This window comes from Pollicipes pollicipes, unplaced genomic scaffold (assembly GCF_011947565.3).
Source record: "Pollicipes pollicipes isolate AB1234 unplaced genomic scaffold, Ppol_2.1 Scaffold_4881;HRSCAF=5763_pilon_pilon_pilon, whole genome shotgun sequence".
Taxonomy (NCBI): Eukaryota; Metazoa; Arthropoda; class Thecostraca; order Pollicipedomorpha; family Pollicipedidae; genus Pollicipes; species Pollicipes pollicipes.
In genome coordinates this window covers 18,159,986-18,181,836 of record NW_023596576.1, presented here as the reverse complement: position 1 = coordinate 18,181,836, position 21,851 = coordinate 18,159,986, and the positions used below count along the sequence as shown (strand labels likewise).

At 48.8% G+C, this 21,851-nt stretch overlaps 1 protein-coding gene across 4 annotated transcripts; it reads left to right on the top strand.

The window, feature by feature from the left end:
• The first annotated feature begins 10,769 nt into the window (after positions 1-10,769).
• agt (O-6-alkylguanine-DNA alkyltransferase) lies at positions 10,770-21,799 on the top strand. Of its 4 annotated transcripts, none has more exons than XM_037223917.1 (5): positions 10,770-10,848; positions 18,272-18,504; positions 18,870-19,012; positions 20,577-20,675; positions 21,491-21,799. In XM_037223917.1, exons 1-5 carry the CDS (start codon positions 10,810-10,812, stop codon positions 21,667-21,669), a joined length of 693 nt encoding a protein of 230 aa, XP_037079812.1. In that variant the 5' UTR covers positions 10,770-10,809; the 3' UTR covers positions 21,670-21,799. The 4 variants fall into 4 exon arrangements, 2 of the variants coding, with proteins under 2 accessions (XP_037079812.1, XP_037079813.1); XR_005094456.1 differs by lacking the exon at positions 10,770-10,848 and adding an exon at positions 16,649-16,708 and having other exon boundaries at positions 18,269-18,504; XM_037223918.1 differs by lacking the exon at positions 10,770-10,848 and adding an exon at positions 16,649-16,666 and having other exon boundaries at positions 18,269-18,504.
• The last annotated feature ends 52 nt before the right edge of the window (positions 21,800-21,851 follow it).

Here is a 21,851-nt window from a genome sequence, read left to right as displayed (position 1 = left end):
CCCGATGATGGCAACACAGATCATGAAATGTGCATAAAAGATGTGCATGAAAAGTGCATAGAAGTGAAGCTTGAAAAATTATCTTTCCATTTCTGAGCTCAAAAGTGTGCGCCGCGGCACCTCCGAGCTATAAGGCAAAACATAGGCCTATGCACGCACTGTGGTATTCAGGCGTAGGATCGAATCCCTTTGTGGCCAATTCTTCAGCAGAGTTGAAATAGAAAATAGATTGAATACGGTTACTGACCACCAATTAGGATATTGGGTACGAATGATCTTTCGACTTATATATATATATATATATATATATATATATATATATATTAAACATGCATAAGCTTAAGATGCGGCCGATGTGCTATGGAACGTGTTGCAAGTTATTACAAAAAATACACATTGCACATTTTTATGTCTATGAAATATATTTGACAGGTGTTATGCAGCCAACGGGCTGCAGGCTGTCGCTAGACTTCTGTCACAACCTGTGGCAGAAGGTGTATAACTTTACTGAATTCGACATATGGAGCCTGTCGTGTCGTTATTCGTCTAACGCTGGCTGTCGCCAGCGTGGCCAATGGTAGGACCAGGCACTGTGCTAGGTGCTATAAGTTGTGATGCTGGAGGCCATTGCTGCACACGGCCGGCAGTGCTGCCTCAGAGACAGCACAGCAGCGATGGCACGGTGGCATTGCTACTGCCTGTCATCCCTTGCTCTTCCGGCCGACACCATGGGGCAATAACTATTAAGGAACCGACGGTTTCTCCAGCAGAGGCGTCCGCACGGTATTTCAGCGGAGTTCGGACCGGCGCAAACGGATCACCATCGTGACGCTGTTACAAGATCCGTTTCCAATGTTGAGGTCCTGATCGTCAACACACCCACTGTTGAGGCTGACACACCCACGGTCCCAGCTTTCGACTTGTATATCGGTTGATGTGGCCTGTCATGGCGCTGCCGAACTGTGTTATGCACCGACTCCACCCGTGCGTCGCACAAGTCTACAGAAAACAGTCACTGTGGTACAAACGCAAGGCGCTGTGTCCGCCAAGGTGTACAAACGGCAAATGCGGCGGCTATTTCCCATTGGTCCAGGGGCAGATTACGTGTCGCAACCACAGCCGAAGATATTGAGCTCTGAAGAGCCTCTCTTTTCCGCAATCTGCCCGGATGTGATGTGATGCGGATGGTGTATAATGCGGCTCCTATTATCAGTAAATTCGGAATGAGCCCCAGAAACTATCCTTTACAGCAGGCTCTAGAGAATTGAAACAGGTTACTCCGTTGTTGGATCAAATTGAACGGTTTCCTAGAAATTGCATTTGTTGAAACTATGGCCTGACTTTGACCTGCCATAGATCAGCGACCTCACAAGGTACGTCTAAATTTGAGATGCCAGACGATTTATCATTCAATTGTCTACAGCTATGCAAAATTTGGCGCGGACACCCCGCGCCGTTCAGAGACCATTCCGGAAAAACCATGGGGGGTCAATTTGACCCCCACCCGGGCGCGTGATAAACCATTGCGCTGGTCTAGCCTCTCACCTATTTTGTAAAACTATACTCCCTGTATGTGGGGTGGAGGGGAGGACGTCGACCCGACGTTTAGACGAGCCGACGTCGTTTAGCCGTCGTTTAGTCAGCGTCGTTGAGTCGGATGTCGTGGATGAAGTGGGACAGGGCCAATGTCTCGTCCAACTGCCGATAAAATACGTCCCTGTGTATTGCATGACGGGTAAACAAAGTGTGCGCACACGACCCCCAAATTAAGTTTGCCATCGCCCATTTACATAGGGTGAACCAACCAGTGTTTTTCATTTCACTGGCCATCTCGTTGGGTCATGTTGTACATGCATTGATTTGCATGGCCGTTAGCCACAGATAGCCACAGTTAGCCACAGTTAGCACAGTCAAAATGAATTAATTTATGTTAAAAAATTGCTGATCTGTACATTCAAGAATTGCGATCCAATAGTTTTCATAACAAAGATTACCTGGGAACAGCTGGGATACTGTCCTAGTTCTTCACATATTCCCCACATTGACAACTTTATTCCGGTATGGTTCACAGTCCTGGGCAGTGAAGAACTCTTAAAATACTTGTGGGACGGCATGAAAGGTACCGCAGGAGGTTGGAGCGGGAATTACGCACGAAATGTTCTCGCCTCTCACACGAAATATTTTGACGTTACATGAAAAAACAACTAAAACCGCCGTGGCCCCTTCTCTCCGTAACACCTGCCTTTGACACCTGCCTTCTAAGGCGAGAAATCGTCGTTATTTAGAAAACGATGCAAAGCGATCTGCTTCGCACAGTATTTATAACGCTATTTAGAATTTTGCGTCATTTTTTAGGGCGTATGTGCGGGGGCGTTTTCAGGAAGACTGACGGGAAGGGTGCATGCCCCGTACCTCCTCCCCCCCCCCCCCCCCGCTCATCCGAGGGGGCCGCGTACCAGATGTCCCCTCCACCGTTGCATACTGAATAATATGTTTGTTAATACTGTCCGGCTCTGCACTTTTGGCCGCGCGGAAAGCTGTTCGCGGTAGCTTAGTTTTGCGCAGCCTACTGCGCGCCCGGCTACGCACGACATCAATGTCGCTCAGCAAAGCCGAACGCACCCAATGTCCACTGGATGCACCAACCCCGCTTGAAAGTCCTTGTTTACTTGGCTGGCGCTTTCTAGAAGCGCCATACACTGATTGCATCAAATTAGCTCAAGCTGCGAACCTTTTCGAACGTGACGGCGTCAAGAGGTCGCATTTGTACCGCGCCCCTGCTGCACAATGTCGCTGGACTCACCCCGTATTGACCACGGCAGCCGTAGTCCGTACAGAGAATCCACACTGGTCTCATGTAACATGCAGGACGTTAGGAGGAGACCAACGTGAAACTAACATGAAGTGGAGACGTCAGCAAACACCCCAGTCGTCTGACGGGCCAAATGCCTCTGACCACCTCAGACGCGTCAAATCTCACGTCGCAAGGCGCCTCGAGCCACGTTCGTGACCACGTGTTCACTAATCTTGTGCCGTGCTGGTCCGGCTTTGCATTGCACCACAAGGCGACATGCGATGACGGGTGCCCTCCGGTGCAGGCACTACTGCCAAGCTGGGGGTCGGGATGATGCGGCCAAGCACAGACAGCCATCATGGAGAAGGTCTGGGAAAATGTGCAGTCCATTGATCGCTCCACGACGTTGCAACTGCATGGACGATGCACCTTCAAGTTTTCCCACTCGCAACCCTGTGGGTATTTGCGGGCGGCGGCCCTCTCGCCGCCTGCAGCAGGACGGTCGTAACCGTGAAGCATGGATCAGCTGGAATATTATTATCAGCTAGTGCCTCACGTTCAGGTAGTGGTTCAGCACTTCAATTGTTACTGTCAGCTGCCAGTTTTCATATATATATATATATATATATATATATATATATATATATATATATATATCATTTACAAAAGGGTCAGCTTACGAAGATCTGCACACACGGCAGTTGCTGTGGCGGCCGCTCGATGTTCGAAGGTTAGAAGATCTTGGAGCTGGATCGAGCCGTCTTGCAGTTTTATTGCGTGAAACCGGCCAGCTTTACCCACTCGCCGGTGATTGGTAGCGTTCTGCCCCATGCAGGACAACGCCAGCCTTTTCCACGCTGCAGAAGGCAGTTCCGCGCAGGCGTCCCAGCTCCTCCAATAATGTTACGTTAACGTTGGGGAACTGTACGCTACAGTGCGCTAACATTGGGCGGATGGGGCACTGAAACCGCCGGATGATCCTACCTACCTTAAACGGCCGGGGTTCCACGTACACAGCGTCTTCCTACGCCGCATTAGCATGTGGTGGGGATTCCCGGCCGTCCTCGAAATTATGTGCCGCGCGCGGCCGTGGCGCAACCTGCCGATGTGACGTCACGAGCGTGGCGGCGCGCGGCGCTGCAGAAGGCGGCGGGAGTGCAGGCGCGAGCGCAGAAAGCAACAACCCAGCGCAGCCATGGCTGATCACCACAGCGCACCCATGGCTGATCACCACCTGGTCCTGGGCCTGGTGCTGGTGCCCGTGATGGTCCACCGTCGCTGCCTTCGTCATCATCTGCGTGTGTCGCAGCCTGGACCTGTGTGTGCCGAAGGTGGGGCCGTACGCACACCTGGCGGAGGACGGCGGCGGGACAGAGCGGAGGAGACGCGGCGACAAGCAGAGCGAAGCGGAGAGGGCCGCCGCCGCTGAGGGCTCCGCTGCCTCCCACGTCCGGTCGCTGCCGCTGCGACCGCTGGCCTGCGTCCACATCTGAAGCGGTGCTGTGCTCCGCGCTGGAGGCGACGGTCACGACACGCGCGCTGGGTCTGTCACGACCCACGAGTCTGTTCCTCTGAACCCGCCGACGTCAGAAGTTCACCTCAGCCTGGAGCTCCCGACAGGACATGTCTGTCCGTGCCCAGCTCATGCCAGTTTCGTCCAGACCGGACTGCAAGAGGCCTCATGGCTCGGGACGACTGTGGACTGTGACTGTGCCAGCCAATATTTAATTCGCATGCCGAGCCAGGCGTCACGTGACTGTGCTACAAGGTGTGTTTATGGCGTGATTTAGGGGCGGTGCATGGAAGGGGAGGGTTTTTTTGGCGCAGAGGGTTCGTCCTTTCCTATCACTTGGACTTCTAATTAGGTAAAACGAAGCGCTGTGTTGTATGCATAGACCGCCTCGAAGACTTCGAAGTCCCCTGGCCATCCTAGATGCGCCGAAGACGTGAAGCCCATGACAGCGGACTCGTATTGCGACGTGGATGGAATACGTGGAACGAGTATGCCAGCTGCAATTACGAGTATCCAGGTGTATGCGATTGTATTCAGCCTGCATCAGCCCTACGGCGTGTTTGGCAGCAAGCCAAACGGAAGACTGGCGTTCCACGAAACCGGTGCCCGCCGGACAGTCGAGCTCAAGCTGACACGGTGACGTCACATATACGGATGGAGTTCGTGTCTACAGGACGAACCGTGTTGGGCCTCACCGATGGGACGTTACATGCATTGGGAACGAGTTTGGCATGCTGCCGCATTCGAAAGCGAGGTGTTGAACTGTTGTTGCCTGCTTTAGCAGGTTATGCCCGCCTGCCGGGAGCTCCCGCATTCTCGGTGACACGTGCCGTCGCTGTAACATTACACGCCCCTGTGTGGGAGCGAATACGTCACTCGTTGGGAAATGAGCGCCTGGTTTCTGTGAAGATTCGCCCGCTGAGCCACTTTGCCTTTAGACAATAAGCAAAGTGTTGGAAGAACGGCGGCATTTTGTGTCAGGTGTGGAAATGTGTTACCAGTTTTCGCTAATACATATGTGTTATCCTGTGATGACTCTTTTCGTCGGCATGATGGAAATCGCTGCAACTCTATGCTGGTCTTTTCAGCTGGCACCAGTTATGACCATTGCTTGATCATGCATACCTCATTGCTTGATCATGTAAAATGTGAGCGAAAGCCTATTACAGGTTTGTCTGCCCGCCCTTCCCTCATTCCAGCACGGATTCCTTCCAAAGCGCTCTTGCATCAAAAACCTTTCATGTTTCCTTGAGCGCTGATGGACATCTATCTCAAAAGGTAAACAAACAGATGCAATTTACACCGATTATTCTTTAGCATTCACCAGCGTGAATCACCTTCTTTTGCTACGCAAGCTTCGCTATTCTTTTTGCATCACTGGCCGTGAGTACAGCTGGCTGGAGTCGTACCTGAGAAATCGTTCATAATGCGTAGTGCCGAATGGCATGAAGTCTGACTGGATTCCAGTGCGATTTCGTGTCCCGGAAGGCAGCATCCTGGGAACGTTGCTGTCCGCCTGCTTTCTGGCTGATGCTTCTGACCAAATCGAGAGTGAGCGCCTTATGTACGCTGATGATGTGAAAATTTATCACCGAATCGACAACGTAGCAGACTGTTCTACACTTCAGGCGGATATGGATCGCCTCTGTGAAAGGCTCAAAAACCGGGGACTGAAATTAAACCCAGCTAAGTGCAATACCATCTCATTCACCCTCGGCACGTCACCTGTTCACTACTTATACGCACTAGACGGTCACCGTTTGGATAGCTACCAGCAGATTCGCGATCTTGGCGTCTTTCTGGACACCAAACTCACCTTTGCCAACCACATCGATTCAGCTGTTTCAAAAGTAAACAGGATGCTGCGCCTCCTCATGCGAAGCGTGCGAATTGCTTATTTTTGCCGGTTTCAACTTGTGTTGTGATTCAATAGCTTGTTGACACCAGACAAAGTTGACAACGCAGAAGTCAAAACCCCTCAAATGACTTAAAACAACTTATTCTGATTGTCATGGTTAGCCTCTGTCAAGGGCAATCGCGGGTATGCCCCACAAAACAATCTCTCTCCTCTAAACGTAACATAACTTATAGATGGCCACCAAAACCAGTTTTGCTGCTTGCATTTTCAGCTGCAGCAAAGACATTCATTTAGGCCTCGGTATTCATATTTAATGACTTAAAGTTTGAGATGATGGCCTTGCATTTAAAATGGGATAGCTTGACTGTTTGCTGAAAACTTATATCTGCCTCTATTGTAATGGCTACGCAGCTTAGAGTATTCTTGTGTTAAAAAATAGCGCACATCTACAGCGCAGTCATTTGCCAGTCAGCAGACAGAGGCAACTACGGGCGACACTTTGCTAAAGCAGACATAAGGGACCACTTCAACACCTTCAAGGCAAATGATCAAGAGCGTGGAACAAAGTCATTTAATTACATGTCCTGTGGCATCATAATTTGTCCTATGAACAAATTCGATGGATTAAGACAGAAAAGGGCCAAATCTGGTTATAAGTCATGTGTTGAAAGCAGATAAGGTCAGCAGTTAGGTGCTCCCTGATATGTATATAGGTTGACTGTTATCAGTCGCAACCAAGAGGTGTCGCCACTCACGCGGCGGAGTGTTTGATTACAACCAGCGTCGAGTACTCAGCTCGGATCCGTGGGTTGTTCAGGAGGCTGGAATAGAGACCCGCACGCGGCTTGTGCGTGCGGGACGTGCGCCGAGCAGTGCCTGAAACTTGGGTCTTTGTTAGCGTTTTTTAGCCCCAAGACATTTTGTTCTCCACGAATATACACTGTAAAGAGTGTAAAAAACTTCTCTGTGAGCGACGCCAGATAAAGGCAAGTTGTTCCTGCAACTTCAACAGCATCGCGCACCATACTCCCGACTGAAAGAGGGACACTGCTTGCGGGTTACAGCCGAATCTCTCTACCATATCACACACAATCTTTCCTTGCAATGCATTCAGTGCCCAGGTGTGTTGCTGCTCACCAGCACATGTTAAACCCACCTGCCGTCCAGCGACACCGACGCGCTCACACACCGTACCTGAGCCGCACCCAGAACAACAACAGCGTCTCTCGACGTACCAGGGAGAATTGCAGAGAATATCTCGTACACAGCCCAATTCGACGTTTCTGGATTGCACGTGGAAATCCTCGTAACACAATAAAAATTGATATGAAAGTATTTTATGTGAGACTTAAATGTGCCTCTAAAGATAGCATGAATAACTCATATTGATTAATAAATTATTTTTCATTCTTTTTATGTAGCACTTTTATCAAACCTGCAATTGAAACTATCAAAAATGGGTATTGTATAAAACGTATAATGGTGACGTCAAACACCATCCCAAACACACGCTCGGGCACGCGAAAAACCACGGCTCTGCAAATCTCCGGCTCGTGGGGAGGATTTAGCATTGGAGAGAAGGCATATTATCCACAAAGAAATCCGAGCTAAATACTTAGTGAAAATGCATAAAAGGGTCATTAAACAAAAATATGGATTTTTTTTCTATCGATCTACGGAGCGCCGCCACAGAATTACGATATGAGTGTAAAGGTAAAACAGGTTTTCTTGTTCTCCGTTGAGCATAGATTTTACCGGTCTGTTTATGTGATTATTTACGTTTTTTGAGCTATACCTTTATTTTAGCCGGGTTTTGCCAACCAATATGGTTTTACAAAATCCATAAGGTCCCAAAAAGCAATATCAAAACGGATAAATAACCTACAGCGGCTCTGTCGCTGAATAATGCTATTGCGTGCGCGCCAGTTATGCAGCCAATCGACCTTGTTTTGAAGGAGCCGCGCGAGGAGCGGTGATAGCGCGACTGGTTGGCATTGTAGATAAAAGCAATATATAGATTTAGCTCAGTGTCATACACTGAGAGAAGTATTGTTTCAGGCTCAACGCCGGTGAGTAGATATAGTGATGCTAACTTTATGCGGCTGGATTGCTCTGTGAGGAGGAATTATTTTCGGCCCCTGCTGCATCGGTCTTCGAACCCCGACCACGCAGCAGCGGGACGTCTCAGGTGGTGTAGTTTTGTACATAGCTTTGTTGAGCGGATGAGAAGAGAAATATTTTATCCCACACAAATGTCGCAAACCGTGTTTTCCCTTATTTTGACCAAGTTTCTTTTCAAAGTTGGGGAGTGGCTAGCACCCCATCCAACTAAATAGGAAACTACAACCCTGGTCCCAAATTAAGTATATGTAGGCCAGTAAAAGCCTAGGCGGGTGTCACATTGTCCCAGAATATTTCCCGAAGGTGAGAAATGTTGTACCCTGGCTAGAATGTAGCTGCACGAATTACCATGCCCCAGATGCTCACATTTATGTTGTGACTTGCATGACGTTTCAATCATAAACTTGTCATGATGTGCTCTGGGGAACGGTGCAACAGGTGCACATCATTTCAAGCATTGGTTTCTATCAGCCTTAATTAGGACTGACACCCTTACAGTAGAAATGTCAATATTCTTCAAGTACTTCACCTTTTTTAGAAGAAGAAAAATCTCCAACGCGAGCGTTTTACGCGCGGGCATAACCACCTCGCGTTAGCAGAATTGCCCAACCTTGAAATCATACAACCCAAACGATGTGTTTAGCACCGCAAATAAGGAGGTAATTAACAATACTCATTTCGTCGTTTCGACCATTGCTACCTACAATGCTCGCATGATTGTCTATCATCTTCAAGAAATGATCATCTGACATTGTCATAATTTCGGCAACAAACCAGTGACGTGATTTTTAACACGCAGACAGCAGACGATTTATAATACGTACTAAAAGGGTAACATAATAACCAAATCACGGACCCACGAGCAACCAAGAAAAGTATCCCAGTTCTTCACATTCGTGTCTCAATTCCCTGTTCGTGCCCTTAACCTTCGTGCATACCATAATTTTGATAATTTTTATTAGATATCTGATAACCCAGGTAGCAGAATACAAATTTGCTATGGTGGTGTACAAAATTATCCAAGTGCTGCGGGTTGTTACAAATTTATTTAAGTCATCTTTGAGAGATAATAGTACAATAGGTGGCACTTAACGATAGCGCCACTTTTGATATACAGCAATTCATGTAAAAGCACTTTAAATGAAAGGAAACATCAGTATTAAACATGGCACACTGAAACAACACAGCCGCAAGCTATACATTGGTTTGCAAGTCGTGAAAGGCTCTGTGTATATACGCTCCAAAACGGAGGATAATCACCCATCGGGCTTATACACTCTTCAAAATGGAGGGTGGCTACACACGAGGCTTATGCACTCTCCAAAATGGAGGGTGGGCGCGATACGCACAGCCAGACAAAAATGGTACACAAAAAATGCAAATGAACATGCCACAGGCGGCCACCCACTCATACTCCACCACGATCACATTACTCACGTTCCTCCACAGTCACGCTACTCACGCTCCTCCACGGTCACGCTACTCACGCTCCTCCACGGTCACGCTACTCACGCTCCTCCACGGTCACGCTACTCACGCTCCTCCACGGTCACGCTACTCACGCTCCTCCACGGTCACGCTACTCACGCTCCTCCACGGTCACGCTACTCACGCTCCTCCACGTAACTGGTTTTAAAGACAGCTAAACATTCATGCCCTCCACCAAGGCCCTATCACAACTCCACCACCACCTTCTGCCCTCCGCCGTCCCACTCCCGGTCAACACATGAGGCCCCTGCACGTCCCACCCCTAACAATAGAGACAGGCAGCACTCTCAACCGATTTACCGAGCCAGCGCAAGTACAATGTCCGACAGACCCGTGCATGCCGGCCAAAAGGGACCAGAGTCAGTAACTCCGCTGACTCCGGCGGATAATGGATAATGCAAGGTATTAATGGATTTTGATGCGCTTTAACCGATATCGTTATGAAATATGATAATTCATGTTGCAATTTATGGATGTTTTTGTCCTAATTAACCCTTCTCCTTAATTTGCCAAGCCAAAGTTACGGGTTCATGTTACTCTGGTGTCCTGGTGTTTTTGTCGGAGGGAGCTGGCTGTCTCCGAACAGTTTTGTGTCTGTTTATAGCAACGTTAAACTTAAAATTATATTTTTGTAAAGTCTGAGCTGCCAGCTTTAATATGCACCCTTAAGTGACAAATCTAATTTGGTTTAAATCCACAGCTGTCCGTAACATTTGTGTACTCCGGATACCAGGAAGTGGCCAAAAATCGAACCACATGGCGGTTCTGGATGAGTACAAATAAGCCGTTCTTCATAATCGTGATGCCCATCTCTATACAGCTTCCCGCCAAATGTTTACAAATCTGTTCAAGCCTTGAGCGCGAGCGGAATATTAATGCTCTTAACAAATCAGTCACGAGAAGGGAATCATTATAACCAATTGGAGAGTTTTGCTATGTTCAACCTCCGACCTGAGCTGGGAGGCGTGCGCAAGCCGTTGAATAGTTGAGACGTTTCCGACGCTGAATTATAGTGATTCTCTCAATTACATTGCCATGGTACAGTGGTGGCGCGTGGGAAGGCGGCTGTCTGCGGCAAGTGGTTGGGCGTACGTCCGTCAATCTAGCAGCAGATTGATATCCAATTGCCAGTTGGATATTGCGGGGCGTCTCGATTGCCGCCAAATTTGGTGTGCAGGGCCTTCTCAACACGCTGATTCCGAAAATCACTGCCTTTGGGGTGGAATTTTGCGTAATTTTCGAGTTATACGCTGCGTAACATCCCAATGTGATATTGCGGGGCGTCTCGATTGCCTCCAAATTTGGTGTGCAGGGCCTTCTCAACACGCTGATTCCGAAAATCAATGTCTTTGGGGTGGAATTTTGCGTAATTTTCGAGTTATACGCTGCGTAACATCCCAATGTGATATTGCGGGGGCGTCTCGATTGCCGCCAAATTTGGTGTGCAGGGCCTTCTCAACACGCTGATTCCGAAAATCAATGTCTTTGGGGTGGAATTTTGCGTAATTTTCGAGTTATACGCTGCGTAACATCCCAATGTGATATTGCGGGGCGTCTCGATTGCCGCCAAATTTGGTGTGCAGGGCCTTCTCAACACGCTGATCCCGAAAATCACTGCCTTTGGGGCGGAATTTTGCGTAATTTTCGAGTTATACGCTGCGTAACATCCCAATATGATATTGCGGGGCGTCTCGATTGCCTCCAAATTTGGTGTGCAGGGCCTTCTCAACACGCTGATTCCGAAAATCAATGTCTTTGGGGTGGAATTTTGCGTAATTTTCGAGTTATACGCTGCGTAACATCCCAATGTGATATTGCGGGGCGTCTCGATTGCCTCCAAATTTGGTGTGCAGGGCCTTTGGAGTAAAGGCGTAGAATGTGGCAGCTTTAGAAAGCTGCCCTAATGGCAGTGATACCGGCAAGATATTAATGCTACCTAATTACGTGATTTTCCTTAGTTGCCCGCGAGCATGCTTTCCTTCTAAAAGTTTGTTCAGGATGAGGAAGTGCAGCGCCGTGGGTTGGAAGGTGTAGTTATGGGTTGCAATGAGCAACGGTATTTTATACATGAAATTTTACTTGGCAATCTGATTTTTAGACGCTGTTGGACGGAGAGCTGATCCGTCCTCGTGGTTTCGATTGGACTTCGGACAATCGTTCCCGGAAAAACGTCTGGTCATGAAACATCATCCCACCATTACACAAATGGAAAGTGATCATTCTCGCTGCCGCTGCTTTTGATGCTCATGACCGTACTAAAGCGTATCCGTGGGTCCGTGAAAAGCCGACTACTTTGGGACTTCATTCAAGTTTAAGTTTTGTTTCCTGCAATTTGTACACATGCGAAGTGTATTTTACGTTACAAACCACACCCTAGAAAAGTTTGACTTTATTACATTTTCGGCATATGGAAATGAGCATACGACACAATGCTTGACTATGAGCTCGACACATCGGACCTCACAATAAATAAGTTCTAAAACACCGCTCTCAAGGCTATCATCACCTGCTTCTCTCGCACTTATGATTCCTGGCATTCTTGGGGTCACACACGCCGCGCTCATATGAACATTTGGTGCAACGCAGCACAATGACCCTGCCACATATCTTCGCCGCTAGCCAGCCAGTCAATGCCAGTAAAAACGTCGCTTCACGGAGGAAGAGAATCATCAACGATACATTGCCGCGGCCCCAGTTCGTTTCCATCCCCTGCCTGATCCACCGCGTGAAGCAGTGCGGGATGCGGGATGCGGGCAACAAAATCCATCAGTGACGCGCGGGGACGAGGCTGGTTGCCGTCAGCGCCTAGGTAAGGACGGGGTCGGTGGCAATCAGCGCCCGGCACCGCACGTCGTGTGCCGTCCCATGCTTCGGCATGCAGTCGGCTATCAGCTGCTTGAGCCGCCTGACCACCGGTGTGTCGCCACCGCAGTCCGGCCGGCTCGCGTAGTGCGGTGTCTCCACCACGGTCAGCAGCAGCGGGCTGATGTGGCCGGCCAGCCAACGACATGGGCATGGCGTGCACAACTAGCATGGGCTGCTCCACCAGCGTCACCAGCGTCCTTGGGAGATAAGACAGGCGGTGACATCACCCAAATCTTCAGGCTCCAACGGTGAGGCACGATTGGTTTGGTCACAAGCGACATCTTGTCAGTTTTTGGTTAGGACAAACAATGATAGTGACTACGTCGGACTATTACTCCACCACCTTAAAGGTCAGAAACGAAACAAAGCTGAGAAGGATGCCACTGGGCCATACCACCATGCCAATGCTATCACATACCACACGGTTATCCCTTACATCTCGCGAACTGACCTTCTCCAGTGAACTGATACGGACAGGCCCAAAGGGGAATTCCAGGACACCTATTCCAAAACGCATTGAAGCCTGGCTTCCCAGCACGCATCTACCAACTATGCATATGGCTATCCCGTCCAGTGAATCTAATATCAAATTATCCATCAGTAAGTTCGTCTACATTCAAAACTGGATCCACGAAGAGCAAACGCGTTTTCACCCTGAAAAGAGAAGGCATATGTCACCCTCGCCTGACCCCGTGTTGTCTCGCGGCCTCTTGAAGATGTTAGCCTCCGACCCTTCGTTGTCGGCTGCCGCCGTGGCCAGGAGCTGGCCGAACGGCACCAGCTTTACCATCAGCAAGCGCGTCAGCAGACTCAGGTGAACCAGCATCACCATGGGGAACGGCTTGCCAGACGCCTGCTCCCCAGACACGCCCGATGGCAAGCCCGGAATCGGGCTGACAGCTGTGAACACGACAGTGCCCCGTTAGACCAGCGATCGGCGCAGGCGTCGCGACGAGACTGGCTTCAACGACATCGAGTCTTACAAACATCGCCTGTTACAATACATAACTTATCAGCAAGCCAGGCCACCAAAACGTGAAATATTATCATTTTGTGTCATTTGCATTACGCCATAACATGAGCTGAAGATATGCTATTGCGCAAACATCACCAAAAGGTACGCACATCGCGTTGAACGCATCTAAATTGAGACCAAAGCTTAGCAGAATTCTGCAGCATGAATACCACATACAACAGCGTAGAGAAAGATCCCGAATAAATTCAGCAAGTAACACAACCACTGATATACCACAATATCACATTGGGATGTTACGCAGCGTATAACGCAAAAATTACGCAAAATTCCACCCCAAAGACATTGATTTTCGGAATCAGCGTGTCGAGAAGGCCCTCCACACCAAATTTGGCGGCAATCGAGACGCCCCGCATTATCACATTGGGATGTTACGCAGCATATAACTCGAAAATTACGCAAAATTCCACCCCAAAGACCTTGATTTTCAGAATCAGCGTGTTGAGAAGGCCCTGCACACCAAATTTGGCGGCAATCGAGACGCCCCGCAATATCACATTGGGATGTTACGCAGCGTATAACTCGAAAATTACGCAAAATTCCACCCCAAAGACATTGATTTTCGGAATCAGCGTGTTGAGAAGGCCCTGCACACCAAATTTGGAGGCAATCGAGACGCCCCGCAATATCACATTGGGATGTTACGCAGCGTATAACTCAAAAATTACGCAAAATTCCACCCCAAAGACGTTGATTTTCGGAATCAGCGTGTTGAGAAGGCCCTGCACACCAAATTTGGCGGCAATCGAGACGCCCCGCAATATCACATTGGGATGTTACGCAGCGTATAACTAAAAAAATTACCCAAAATTCCACCCCAAAGACTTTGATATTCGGAATCAGCGTGTTGAGAAGGCCCTGCGCACCAAATTTGGCGGCAATCGAGACGCCCCGCAATATCACATTGGGATGTTACGCAGCGTATAACTCAAAAATTACGCAAAATTCCACCCCAAAGACATTGATTTTCGGAATCAGCGTGTTGAGAAGGCCCTGCACACCAAATTTGGAGGCAATCGAGACGCCCCGCAGTATCACATTGGGATGTTACGCAGCGTATAACTCGAAAATTGCGCAAAATTCCAACCCAAAGGCAGTGATTTTCGGAATCAGCGTGTTGAGAAGGCCCTGCACACCAAATTTGGCGGCAATCGAGACGCCCCGCAATATCACATTGGGATGTTACGCAGCGTATAACTCGAAAATTACGCAAAATTCCACCCCAAAGACGTTGATTTTCGGAATCAGCGTGTTGAGAAGGCCCTGCACACCAAATTTGGCGGCAATCGAGACGCCCGCAATATCACATTGGGATGTTATGCAGCGTATAACTCAAAAATTACGCAAAATTCCACCCCAAAGACATTGATTTTCGGAATCAGCGTGTTGAGAAGGCCCTGCACACCAAATTTGGAGGTAATCGAGACGCCCCGCAATATCACATTGGGATGTTACGCAGCGTATAACTCAAAAATTACGCAAAATTCCACCCCAATGACCTTGATTTTCGGAATCAGCGTGTTGAGAAGGCCCTGCACACCAAATTTGGCGGCAATCGAGACGCCCCGCATTATCACATTGGGATGTTACGCAGCATATAACTCGAAAATTACGCAAAATTCCACCCCAAAGACATTGATTTTCAGAATCAGCGTGTTGAGAAGGCCCTGCACACCAAATTTGGCGGCAATCGAGACGCCCCGCAATATCACATTGGGATGTTACGCAGCGTATAACTCGAAAATTACGCAAAATTCCACCCCAAAGACATTGATTTTCGGAATCAGCGTGTTGAGAAGGCCCTGCACACCAAATTTGGAGGCAATCGAGACGCCCCGCAATATCACATTGGGATGTTACGCAGCGTATAACTCAAAAACTACGCAAAATTCCACCCCAAAGACATTGATTTTCGGAATCAGCGTGTTGAGAAGGCCCTGCACACCAAATTTGGAGGCAATCGAGACGCCCCGCAATATCACATTGGGATGTTACGCAGCGTATAACTCAAAAATTACGCAAAATTCCACCCCAAAGACATTGATTTTCGGAATCAGCGTGTTGAGAAGGCCCTGCACACCAAATTTGGAGGCAATCGAGACGCCCCGCAATATCACATTGGGATGTTACGCAGCGTATAACTCAAAAATTACGCAAAATTCCACCCCAAAGACATTGATTTTCGGAATCAGTGTGTTGAGAAGGCCCTACACACCAAATTTGGCGGCAATCGAGACGCCCCGCAATATCACATTGGGATGTTACGCAGCGTATAACTCAAAAATTACGCAAAATTCCACCCCAAAGACGTTGATTTTCGGAATCAGCGTGTTCAGAAGGCCCTGCACACCAAATTTGGCGGCAATCGAGACGCCCCGCATTGTCACATTGGGATGTTACGCAGCATATAACTCGAAAATTACGCAAAATTCCACCCCAAAGACATTGATTTTCGGAATCAGCGTGATGAGAAGGCCCTGCACACCAAATTTGGCGGCAATCGAGACGCCCCGCAATATCACATTGGGATGTTACGCAGCGTATAACTCGAAAATTACGCAAAATTCCACCCCAAAGACCTTGATTTTCGGAATCAGCGTGTTGAGAAGGCCCTGCACACCAAATCTGGAGGCAATCGAGACGCCCCGCAATATCACATTGGGATGCTACGCAGCGTATAACTCAAAAATTACGCAAAATTCCACCCCAAAGACATTGATTTTCGGAATCAGCGTGTTGAGAAGGCCCTGCACACCAAATTTGGAGGCAATCGAGACGCCGCGCAATATCACATTGGGATGTTACGCAGCGTATAACTCAAAAATTACGCAAAATTCCACCCCAAAGGCAGTAATTTTCGGAATCAGCGTGTTGAGAAGGCCCTGCACACCAAATTTGGCGGCAATCGAGACGCCCCGCAATATCCAACTGGCAATTGGATATCAATCTGCTGCTAGATTGACAGACGTGTTGGGCGTGCGGTTTTCTATGAATGTTCGTTACATCCTTGGCCATTAATGCGGTTCGTTGTCAATGGTAGGTTAGGTCATGTTCAAGTTTGAGTTGGTCTGCGAAGGGCATGGGAAGTGAGACCTTTGCTAATGTACAGACCGTCGCGATCCTGGTGCTCGTTTCTCATTTCCCGGTATTGTTCAAAGGCGATTCCATTCAACATTCACACGCTTTATTTTTCACATTTCCATACACGATCTATCACTTACCTGGGTAGCAAAGCAGGCTGCTTGCTATTGGGCATCTTAGTCTGGTGGGCGCAAGATTTGTGCTCTTGCAGATATCAATACATGGCTCTGATGGAAGCGGCAAGTCTCAAGCTGTTGCACCTTCTGGTTATATTTTGTCCTGACACAGAGAGATAAAATTGTTTTTTTAAAAAGCTGCTCTTCTTGCATCATGATGAAGTACAAAATATTTCATTTTACCTAGTCACGATGCTAGAGCACAAAATCACCTGGTGTACCTTATATTAGGAAATGTCGAGTTTTCCAACACTGCTATCTACGGTACATGTTGGTGTATACAATTTTTGAAAATGCTTTTAAGGAAATATTATTGAGATTGAAAGGACACATCAGAACTTAATACACTGATCATGAATGTTCTGTCAAAACAAATTATATCCACCTCCATTGCTCAATCAGTTACAGTGCCTGCCTCCCATCCTACTGTGACCCAGTCTGGAAAAGTCTTCACTGCACCTGACACATGACATTAATGTCCTAAAATCGGTGCATGCATGTGCCAAACTTAGACATTGCCAAACTATGCAGAATTCTCAAACAGTTTGTGGTTAAAGAAATGTTTGGAAATCAACTTATTCATAGCACCATAGTGAAATGATTTTTTGAAACATGGGGTTTGAAATCATCTGGTCTGAGCTTGGTGCCAAACATGTAGTTCACTCTGAGCTCACTAGTTTAACATGTGCACACACTGTGTTGCCAGAAGTTATGCAAGATGTAACCTGTATAGTTTATTCTGTTTGTGGCAGGGTGAGTGGGTTTGAAGATGAGGTCAAACAAGCGGATGTATTGTTTCAAGCATTGAGGGCTGTCAAACTTTTGCCATAGATTATGCTGAGAACTGGAAGGTCAGCAATAGGTGGCAGGGTCTGGGTTCACACAAGCATAGCGTGCATGAATTCTGATCTCAGATCTTCACCCAAAGAAAAATTTTTGACTTGATTTGAAAAGCAAGTTGGACAGTCCAGTACCTATATAGACTGACTGCTCAGATTAATGACACAACATAGGAAAGCTATATGTAACTTGGATACACTTTTGTGCAGATGACTTTCAATGTACTAAACTCTTCAGAAATGAATGCTCATGCACAAATGTGTCTGTGTATATCACTGGTAATTTCTTTGCCAATTTGTCCTTCATTGCCATTGAGTTAAATGCTGGTGATTGTTGTTCAGATTCTTCCAACTGCTTTGCTTGGTTAAAAATGAGTCTCAGAAATAAATTTGCTTTAGGTCACTTCCTTTGGATGTCATTCTCAGGGAAACTCATAGCCAACATGGCATAATATGATGCTGAATGAAGAGTAACTTTCCATGTCACCTCTCATTTCCAGCAAATAGTGAGATTGGCTCCAATTCGAGAGATGCGGGTGAAACGTGAAAGCAAGACACTGAGGATGAACACAGGCTGGGATAAGAAAGAGTGGCTCTCAAGATCTGACCACAAGGACACCAGCACAGCCACATTTGAGTCCCCTTTATGTGATATTTTGATTGGGGCTTGTGAATCTGGCATACATAGCATTTCATGGCAAATGAACAATGATTCTTCCATGGTGCCAAAGGCAAGGTATGTTTCCTTCATGTTTTCACCAGTATACATGTTGAGGAAAAACCAGCATATTGTAAGTGAATATTGAAGTGCAAATGTCATTAATGATCCTTATGTTTAAAGCGCATGTTGTGGTAAAGCCCCGGCTGGCCTTCAGGATTACAGATGGAGTTGCATTGTTCATATTTTACCTCAGAACACAGGTAACGTCTTGCACAAATAACTTGATATGATGATCTGTTTTAGGGCTGGCTGACCTGTTGTCTACTTTCTCCCCATGTAACAATGGTAGTGCTCCCGCTAATCGCCGGAGCGCGCGCTCTGCGTCTGTTTGCCAGACCGGCCGCTGGGTTCTGTCTGACGGCGGGGGGTCTCCCCGCCAGACAGGAGACGTGGGGGGCGGTGACGGGCCGGCAAGGCCCGAGCTGTGCGCCGCTCGAGGAGGCCGTCGCGTGGCTGCGCCAGTACTTCCGCGACCCGCACGTCGCCCAGCGTCCGCCGCCGCTCTGCCTACGGCAGGTCAAAGGTACGCGCTGGGTGGTCGGTGGAATATCGTCAGAATGCCTGCTCCTGACGCCGCACGTGTTCAGTGGTGGCGTTCCCAAATTATAGCGTTATGAGGCGTGTGGGGATTGGCCCGATGCGGTTGTGCATGCCATCGCGGTGCACGTGATAAGCTCGCGTTAAAGTGCCCCCTCAAATCACATCCAGTCGATTCAATGCTGTGCTTTAAATGCGTGTTAGTGTTCAGTACTCACGGCCCAGCGAATGGTACTTCCGTGTTCAGATTACCAGGAAAGAAGCAGATGTGTTAGTGGCAGCCCGGGGTGCCATTAACTTCAACTTAGCATTAAGGCACCAGCCCCCGAAGAGACTGGTGCCTTAAAGCAGGGCCTTAGATCGATCGACCACGCTACCACTGAGGGCACAGGTGCAGTGCGGCGATCGGCGCTCCGCCGTAGTCTTCACCCCTCGACACTCCGGCGGGGACTTTATCCCCTCAGCACTCCGCCGGAGGCTTCACCCCCTTGGCACTCTGTCGTAGTCCTCACCCCCTCGGCACTCCGCCGGAGGCTTCAACCCCTCGGCACTCCGCTGGAGACTCCCCCTCGGCACTCCGCTGGAGACTCCCCCCTCGGCACTTCGCTGGAGGCTTCACCCCTTCAGCGCTCCGCTGGAGACTCCCCCCTCGGCGCTCCGCTAGAGGCTTCACCCCTTCGGCGCTCCGCTGGAGACTCCCCCTCGGCGCTCCGCTAGAGGCTTCACCTATTCGGCGCTCTCCTGGAGACCCCCCTCGGCGCTCCGCTGGAGGCTTCACCCCTTCGGTGCTCCGTTGGAGACTCCCCCCTCGGCGCTCCGCTGGAGGCTTCAACCTCTCGGCACTCGGTCGTTGAGCTTACCTGGCGCACGAACAGCGCATGAAAAACTTGCTTACGTATGTGTTGGTCCGGCTGGAGCACATCGCGCATCAGCTCCCATGTGGCATGGTCAGTCAAGCGCGACATGCGACTTTGTGGTGGAACGGCAGGCCGGGGGCGACACCGCCTTAGAGGAGGACGCCTCCCCCCAGCAATCATGACCTTTGACTGTGGCATACGTTGATGTCATGTTCACCTGGCATAAGTCCAGACAGTAGTTGGTGAACGTAAGATATATGAGTACGTTACTTTTCGCTCCTTTGGAGTAACCAAAGTTTTTAATCAACAGTAAAAGAAGGATTTGTGTTGATTTTTATGATAAAATATTTCTGGCATGGCCCACTTGACTCATTTTGTACTTTAGAGTACATGTTGCGTCTTCGGGTTTCTAAACTACGTGATCGGGGGCCGCGCCCAGAATGTCATCTTAAAAAGTGATCCCAGACATGAACTCTTCTAATGTAACAAGGAAAATTGCAAGGCCAATCTAGAGCAGCAGAGCGGCGCTGACATGAGACGCGTGATACCGAGTACGCTAGTTGCTTTGCGTTAAATTTTTCCCCCTCCATGTTCAAAGGCAGGGAAGGGAGGCAGCTGGGTATTCCTGTTCGAACACACCCTCAGATGGCATAAGATACGCACGTCGTAATTCTAACCCTGGCGCCTTTGCAGTTGAGTCATGCATTCCGATTTGGCATAAGCTCAAGGACCAAGTGGGGCCAGGAACTACGATTTCGTATGGCGGACTGGCGCAGCTATGTGGAAACCCAAGTAAGCCTTCTCAACTTGATACTTTTTTGTTTGTTATGTTGAAACATTTGCGTGAATATGCGACAGCCGTTGTGTTTCACTATTTGGATTGGTCCTGTCTCATTGGGACCGATGGAAATAATTGGACCATCTCTCATCAAGAAGTGGCCTGCACAAGAAATCGCGTTTTAGTTTAGTATACAGAGCGATACTTGAGTTGGGAGTTCCTATTCCGACATTAATCAGTTTTAAAAACAACGGGGAGTACTGATTGAACGACGCTATTAAGCAAACACGCGCTTTGTCAATATGGTCCGTGCTTGCCCGAAAACAGGCCCATTGGGCCCGTTTTCATTATAGGAACATCCACATGACACCTGCACATCTCATGATGAGCACATGGTTTCACATGAGCACCTCCTGGTAAAGTGAAGGCCGATAATTGTCAGAACTCCCAACTGATAATGCCGAAAAACGAGGACGTCAAATCCTTTTATAAGTTATAGCTATTACAAAACATTGCGGCATGCCGCCAAATGCATATGGTATCATGGTCACGGCGACAGTGTTGTGGACCGTAGCGTGATGCTGGCAGACCCTGTCTGTTGTGCGTGATTTGCCCGGGTTGAAAATGAACCTCTGGTGATCAGAAGTCAGAAACTTCTGCTGGTTGTAGGAAAAATAACGTCAGAAGCTTTCTTTTGGCTCAACCCCTTGTACTTATCCCATCCGAGGACGAGCGAGCACATGCTCGCTGTGCGAGATATCGGCTGACCCACCCGGATCCCGACCTGACTGCTCTGGCTGGCCCGGATCCCGGGCCCGCACTTTTCCAGAGGCCAGCCGCCACGTGGGCTATGCCATGGGACACAACCCTTTCACGCTGGTGGTGCCGTGCCATCGAGTAGTGACATCTAGTGGCAAGCTGGGAAACTATTGTCGCGGTCGCGGGAACCAGCTGAAGACCTGGCTGCATGCGCATGAGCTGGGAGGGCTCGACTGTGAGTCAAACTGATGCCCGCAGCATTCGCTGAAGGGCGTCCGCACCCTGTAGATGATGAGCGGCGGAAGTGGGCGCGGCATTGTTAGTCTTCGCGACCGGGTAAGGTGTGCGTTTGACGTCTCCACGACCCTCCTTATCCCGAGAGGCGTTCGCATAGATCATCCGAGAAGGATGTCGTCATGCTTGGTTGCAAC